At 50.0% G+C, this 7483-nt stretch overlaps 1 protein-coding gene across 1 annotated transcript in view; it reads right to left on the bottom strand.

The window, feature by feature from the left end:
• Nucleotides 1-4799, bottom strand: part of LOC119352614 (probable protein phosphatase 2C 37) — a 10453-nt gene extending 5654 nt beyond the window's left edge. Inside the window, exons 1-2 of the mRNA XM_037619180.1 lie at nt 4193-4799; nt 3223-3618 (exon numbers count right to left, since the gene is read on the bottom strand). Of these exons, the coding sequence (XP_037475077.1) occupies nt 3223-3618; nt 4193-4642 (846 nt within the window). The 5' untranslated portion in view covers nt 4643-4799. The remainder of the gene's footprint in view (nt 1-3222; nt 3619-4192) is intronic.
• Nucleotides 4800-7483: the final 2684 nt, after the last annotated feature.

The raw sequence follows: 7483 nt of genomic DNA, 5'->3' as shown, positions 1-7483 counted from the left end.
TTTCGGTGGCCTGGCCGTCGACCCGCCCATAAAGGTGAAGAAGAAGGCGGCCAAGGCGCCAAGGAAGCCGCGGTCGGAGTGCACGCCGGAGGAGATAGCCAAGTTGGACGCGGAATCGGCGAAGAGGAAGGAGCGGAGAGCGGTCGTCAAGGTCAATGCCGCGGCCGCCAAGTTCACTGCCCAGCGCGATGCAATGGAGGTCGTGGTCGACGAGAAGGAGGACCTTGTCAACAAAGCGCACGCCCTCCTCATGCTTGGCATGGGCCGTCCGGCCGGGTTCCCGCAGCGTCCGCCGGCCCCGCGAGCACAGGCTCGTCGGTCGCCCGGCCTCCGCACTGCCAGTCGCGGACCGCGCCCATGTCGACCGGCTTTCCTCCGCCAAGACACGACGGCCAGACCCATTTCTCGGGGTCGCCGGACGTGGGCTTGTTCGCGCCGTCCACACCGCGTCCCGCGGCCATCATCGACCTCAACGTCACGCCTGGGTTCAGCAGCGGCGGCCGGGCATCCGTCGAGATGCAAAGAAAGCAAGCACGGGCACCGTTCACGGGCACCATGCCGGCCCCCCGCGTCTTGTTTGACGGAATGCCCGACCCCTTCTACAACCAGTACATGAAGGACGTGATCTTTGAGGGTGGGCATGGCCGTGCCTATGACCCCGAGGAGACCCAAAGTCAGGATGGCCGCGCCCAGTACGTGCCCGATGAAGAGCCGACGACCATGCTGACTACGACCATGGTGACTCGTGGCATGAAGACGATGACATCTATGCCGAAGGTGATGGTGATGAAGAAGAAGGCAATGACGTTGATATTAGTGGCGAGCCATTGTTCATCGACGAGCTCACCCAAAGAGCGGAAGCACAAAAGACGAGGAAGAGCATTCGCACGGGTTCATACACACAATATGAGGACAAGTTGATTTGCCAAGTTTGGATGAAGATTAGCCAAGATCCAAGGACCAGCGCGCAACAAAAGGGCATTGTTCTTTGGACAAGAGTCCACAAAACATTCCATGAAAGGAAGATGTTTGAGCCCTACCAATTTACAAGAAACCGTGGCATCGGCTCGATTCAAAAGAGATGGTTGTTCATCCAACAAAAGTGCAACAAGTATTGCGCCGCATTTGAGAGCGTTGAAGCACGGCCCGTGAGTGGTCTCGGCGTTGGGGACATGGTATGCTCTTCTCTTCCCAGCCCTTTTCTTGCTACGGCCATGAGACTTCGGCCGTGTATATGTTTGCATGTTCACTTGTTGATCATGTGGTTTAGGCATTTCAATCTTTGGAGGCATTCAAGGCCGTCATAATGACAAGCCATTCACTCTTACGCATTGTTGGACGATCATCAACAATTGCCCTAAGTTCAAGAACCAATATCGTGAACTACAAAGAAAGAGAGGACTAAAGACGACCAAGTTCGCCAGAGGTGGAGATGGCGAGGCGTTGAAGAGGCCGAAGGGCAAGACCAACTCCAAGGTAGATGACATACCTGATGCCTCATCCATGGCATTGCATGACACTTTGCATGGCATGATGTCCCAAAAGGATGTGAGGGACGAGAAGAAGCGGCAGAGCAAGGAGGAGCAAATGAAGCAATACCTAGACCTTCAAAGAAAGAAGCTTGAGATGGACGAGGCGGCCAAGAGGAGGAAGATCGACATGGAGGAGGCGGCCCGGCAAAGGCAGCTCGACATGAAGGAGGCGGCCCGGCAAAGGCAGCTCGACATCGAGGCCGACAACGTCAAGGCCAGGCAGAGGCAGCTCGACATTGAGGCCACGAATGCCGCCACTAAAGCGAAGGAGGTGACCCTTGCGATCATGAGCATGGACTTGTCGAAGATGAGCGACAAGACGAGGGCCTGGTTCGAGGCCAAGCAGAAGGAGATGCTCGACGCTGAAGGCTTGAATTAGGTCATCCGATTGGCCGTGGCCGTTCGTTTTGGAGGCTAGCATAGGTGCCACCCGTCCGCTGGGCCGCTGGCTGTGTGTCGGCTAGGAAATATTTATTTTGGTGGCCGGCTGTGTTGCGGGCGAGGATAACTATTTATTTTGGAGGCTGGTTGTGTTGCCGGCCGCTGACTAATGCCGGCGATGGACGTGTAGGGCGCTGGCTCTGTTGCCGGCGTGATGAATCGGGACCGCTGGCCTGAACTAGGACTTGGCATTTGAAACGTTCTTTTGGTTTTTTAAATAGACACGAATAGGATGGGGCAAATGGATGCGGCCGCGCGCTTGGCGCCCGGCCACCGCATCTCAGGACACGCCCAGACACGACCCCAAATCCCTACTCAAACGAACAGAATCTGAACAAAACATAAGTAGCTAGCTACGCCCCGCCGGTGACCACCTCCTCACCTTAAGCATCTTCTCGCTCATAAACTCCCGAGAGCCGACACCTCTTCACCTTTGACTTTGGCTTTCCTTTCATCGGTGGGCCTCCGCTGGCCGGTCAACGCACGGTCAACCCTCGACTCCTCGTCCGTTGGCCGGCCGGCGGGAGTACAAAAAATGCTCACTTGTCCACGCAAACACGCGGGTCTCACTAACAGCGAGTATACACCAAAGATAATATTTAGTCCACGTATTAGCTTTGATCAAAATCAAGCTTTGTGAACTTTGACAAAGTGTTTCAACAAAAATATTAACATGTACAATAACAAATTAATATCATTAGATTCATTATTGAATGTACTTTTTTATCATATAGATTTGTTATGATAAATGTTCGTATTTTTTCTATAAACTTGATCAAATTTTATGAAGTTTGACTTCAGTCAAACCTAATATGCAGAATAAATAAAAATGGAGGGAGTACTTTCTTCTTCCCGTCCCGTAATATAAGAGCATTTTTAGCACTATATTAGTATAAAAATATTCTTATATTATGGGACATACTCCCTCCGTTCGTAAATAATTGTCTTTTTAGAGATTTCAACAAGTGACTATATACGGAACAAGATGAGTGAATCTACACTCTAAAATATGTCTATATACATCCGTATATGATAGTCCATTTGAAACCTCTAAAAAGACAAATATTTAGGAACGGAGGAAGTATTATGTATGGGACGGAGGGAGTACGTAACACACGAGCGAGCGAGCGAGGGCGAGACATGCAATCATGCATTGCACCCAAATAGCTAGAGATGCGGCACACCTACATACGTACGTACGTCTACAGTCCAGAATTAGGGGAAGCAAGGACAAGGAGGACTCACGTACCTTGTGGTCCTGGGAGAGCGGCACGGCGACGCCACCTCGTGAGAGCACGGCGCGGGAGTCGCCGCAGTTGGCCACGATGAGGCGGTCGCGGACCAGCAGCGCCACCACGGCCGTCGACCCCACGATGGCGCCTTTCTGCGCCGACGACAGCAGGCAGGAGCACGACTTGGGCACACTCGCAGTGCTCCCGCGCCCGCACGCGCACGCCGACACCGCCAGCGCGTCCGCCCGGGCGAAGCTCCTGGAGAGAGCGCCACGCCACGCCACTTGCTCCGACGACGCCGACGCCTCCGCCGGTTGCTCCTCCGACTGCTGCCGGTTGTTGAAGGCTGCCGCGGCGCCGGCCATCTCCTCCGCGAGGATGACGTGCATCTGCTCCCTGCACAGCGCCGCGGCCTGCATCGAGCATTCATGCATTTCATCCATTCCATCATAAGCAAGCGTGCGTTTACAAGTGATTTAGATAGATGGAGACCGGAAGGAGGGAATGAATCAATGCAAGCAAGGAATGTAGTACTCCTATTAGGAAGCTGCATGCTACGTGTCGAGCTGGAGCTGGAGGTGGATGTGGATGTGGAGTGGAAGCTGCTGGAATGTGGCCAGGTCATTGGTGGCCAGGTGGATGGAAGGAGGTCTTCCTAGAAGGAATGCAAGCACTCTAGCGAGTAGTATTCGACAGCGAAATGCATGCGGACGTGGCGCTACACTATCTCATCTCATGCTGGATCGGATTGGATGCTGCAGGCAGGCAGCTTTTCCTTTGCATAATCAATCAAGCCGCGTGTACCTTCAATTCTCTTCTCTTTGGACTGGGGACTAGTCCAGTTAATTACTCTACTTACTAAGCAAAAACTTGTAGCTAGTTACTCTACTTACTAAGCAAAAACTTGTAGCTACGCATTAGATTGGATTAGACAATTGATTGAGTAAGTGAGGCGGCATGGTATGGCACAGGCATGGCGTGGCGTACGTGGGGGCCGCCGTGGCCGTCGAAGACGGCGAAGAGGTGCATGGGCGAGCCGTCGGCCCAGGCGCAGAAGCTAGGGTGCAGCGACACCGTGTCCTCCATCTCCCGCAGCCGCCCCGCCAGCGCCACCGACCCGAACGACACGGGCCATCTCTTCTCCTTCTCCTTGGAGGAGGGCAGCTGCTGGGGCGCCGCCGCGACAACCGCGTCAGAGCCCTCCTCGGCAGCGCTCTGCGAGGACGGCGCGGACTCGGAGGAGGAGTCGGAGGAGGGCGGCGGGGACTGCACTACTTCCCCTTCCTCGGCGGGGCCGGGGGCCGGGGCGGAGGAGGCGTGGTGGGCGTTGAGGCGGCTGCGCCTGCGCCTGCGCAGGCGGCATTCCTCGGAGTCGATGTGCCCCTCCCCCATCTGGTGGGAGGGCATGTTGTTGACGCCGGCGCTGGCCATCACCATGGATGGATGGATGGATGGATCGGGCGGGCGGTCAGACGGGGTTGGAAGAGGACTCACACGGAGGCGCGTGGCTGCAGGTACCGGAGCAGCAGCAGAGCGGAAGCGACTCTTCCCATGAGAGAGAGAGAGAGAGTCTGCTTTGGGTTGGCTTCAAAGGAGGAGCAAGAAGAGAAGAGGGAAGAGGAGGAGCAAGTGGGTTTGTGTTCCTCTGTCTCGCGTCACGTCCGAAACCCGCCGGGGCCCACATGCGGGGCGACGTGGCGACACGTGTCACGCGAACCGGACCACCCGCACATGCCTGCCTGCCTTCGTGTTTGGCTGCCCCGTGCCGGATGCGCTCAATCGTTTTCTTTTTTTTTTATCATTAGTACAGACACAAGCGCTCATATACACGCGCATACACTCATCTCTATGAACGCACACATACCCTACCCCTATGAGCACCTCCGAGAGACTGAGCCGACATATCATCTTCGTTTTCGGGAGCAACTGGTTAACCAACACTTCTTCGGGAGCCTCGCAACAATCAGCGTCATTTACGCTCTTTCAGTCATTCGCCACGTGTCACGTTCTGGATACTTTCTTTGAATTTTGTTTTTTTTAATTTTGCCACACACGTTTTCAGTTTCTTAAATGGTTTTTTCGACATTTTGGATTTCTCCCGGTCTTTCTTAGCTTTCCGATTAAAAAAATCGAAAAAAAAACTGAAAAGTGGAGTATTCTTTCTTAGTTTTTTAAATGGTTTTTAAATGGTGTGTTTTTCCTCTTTCGCGAAAGTCACGATTTTTTTTCCGCGAGAGGCACGGTTGTGCTTTATTGAGAGTCGCGGCCGTGCCTTTCGGAAACGAAAAAAACGCGTTTTTATTTTTTTTTTCTTTCGCGAGAGTCACGGTTTCGCTTCCGCGAGAGACACGGTTGTGCTTTCGCGAGAGTCACGACCGTGCCTCTCGGAAAGGGAAAAACAAAACACGTTTTCTGTTTTTTTTTCTTTCGTGAGAGTCACGGTTTTGCTTCCGCGGGAGGCACGGTTGTGTTTACGCGAAAGTCACGGCCGTGCCTCTTGGAAAGAGAAAAAAATACGCGTTTTCAGTTTTTTTTCTTTCGCGAGAGTCACTGTTTTGCTTTCACGAGAGTCACGGCCGTGCCTCTCAAAAACAAAAAAAACGTGTTTTCTATTTTTTTTTTCCTTCCACGAGAGGCACGGTTGTGATTTCGCGAGAGGCACGGGCGTACCTCTTTCGGAAAGGGAAAAAAACGTGCTCCCGGTTCGTTTTTTCATCCGATTTTTTTCGTGAAAAAAAATTCGTCAAAACCTATCAACATGGAATCTAGTTTTGAAGATTTCGACGCGAGGAATCCAATGGTGAAAACGATTCGAAATTTGGACGCACGGTTTAAGAGATAAAACATTTTGAATAAACGGATCTATGAAAAAGGAAAACTCTCAGGTTGCGATAAGTGGCGCGCTGCCTGGAAAGTGGAGTATTCTTTACAACGAATACTCCTTAATTAGTGATTTCGATCGTTTCCGACACCTCTCTCCAACCAAGTACAAGTAGTAGTAACATGCATGGCCCAACGGCCCAAATTTTCTGAAAAAGTAAATAAATGTTCAATAGGAAAACACAACGTGCATTGTTTCCCTTTTTCGTATGCTAATATTTTTTTGTCAAGGGGAGTATTTGTATTGGGTGAAAGTGTCTCTGGGTACCCTACCTAATATTGTGAAAGAGCTAAAATAAACAAATAAATAATACGGGTTGGGTGTCATTTCCCTAATAGAGTATTTGTATTGTGGTAATAGTTTTTTTTTTCTTCACATTTGTGGTGATAGTTTTCAGTGCACTGAAAACCACAAAGACACGCGATATGCCATTTTTCATCGATCCAAAAAAAAATCATACCGTACCGCATTTCAAGTTTTTGGCCATAATGCTGGCCATCCACGCAACACCATATTTCATCGCTCCGTTTGAGAAAAAAAATGGTCTAGCCATAACATACATAATGAGTTGCCCTGTTGCAACTTTTGAGTAGTAAGCAGCTAGACAAGATCCTTCATCATTCTTTTCTGTAATAAGAACCTGAATTCGCATTCCTCAAGCCTTGAACCAAGTTGGTTGGAATGCACCCACATGAACAGTAAATTCCAGAAAATTAGTATACAGATAAAAAAGTTCTAATCTTTTTGGGATGAATATCACCAATGTTTCCAACATCCTACACAGTTTTCACCCAAAAAACGCATTTGTAGAGGTGTGTGCCAAAAAAGCACTGCTCCCAAATGTTTTTTTTTAGCCTCAATTATTTTTGTACTAGCATCCACGGATGTCATTTCAAGATGAAATTTTGCAGGATGTTAGAAATTTGTTGATGTGCATCCACACAAAAAAAAACAGTTCTTTATTTTGTTTTATTTAATATTTAATTTTTAGAATTTTTGAGCTCGGGGGCAGATTATCCATGTCCTACATACACTCCCCTAATCGAGTGAGCTAGACTCACTTCTTAGCTTCCCCCTACTACTGAAATTTAGTTACCGATGCCGGGTGTTTACGTCCACCTGCCACTACTAATCTGGGCCTAGGTTAGCCATGGGCCAAAATTATCAGTGGCAGGTAGTTGCAATTATTTTTTTAAGGGAAAGAAGGAAAAGGCAGATTCAAAATCTTTTTTCTTCGGACTTTCCCAAACACAAAATACCTCCTTGTATTCGCACTCTCAAATGAGAGTGGAATAAATTCGACTTTCATATAATATCTTAATAGAATTCCATGTAATGATCAATGCATTTTTTTGATTCTATATTATCCGCATGTGTAGAATACTAGCAAGAGAATA

This window comes from Triticum dicoccoides, chromosome 2A (genome assembly GCF_002162155.2).
Source record: "Triticum dicoccoides isolate Atlit2015 ecotype Zavitan chromosome 2A, WEW_v2.0, whole genome shotgun sequence".
NCBI classification, from domain to species: domain Eukaryota; kingdom Viridiplantae; phylum Streptophyta; class Magnoliopsida; order Poales; family Poaceae; genus Triticum; species Triticum dicoccoides.
Note: the sequence above shows the minus strand (reverse complement) of the source record. Positions and strands in the feature narration are given on the sequence as shown.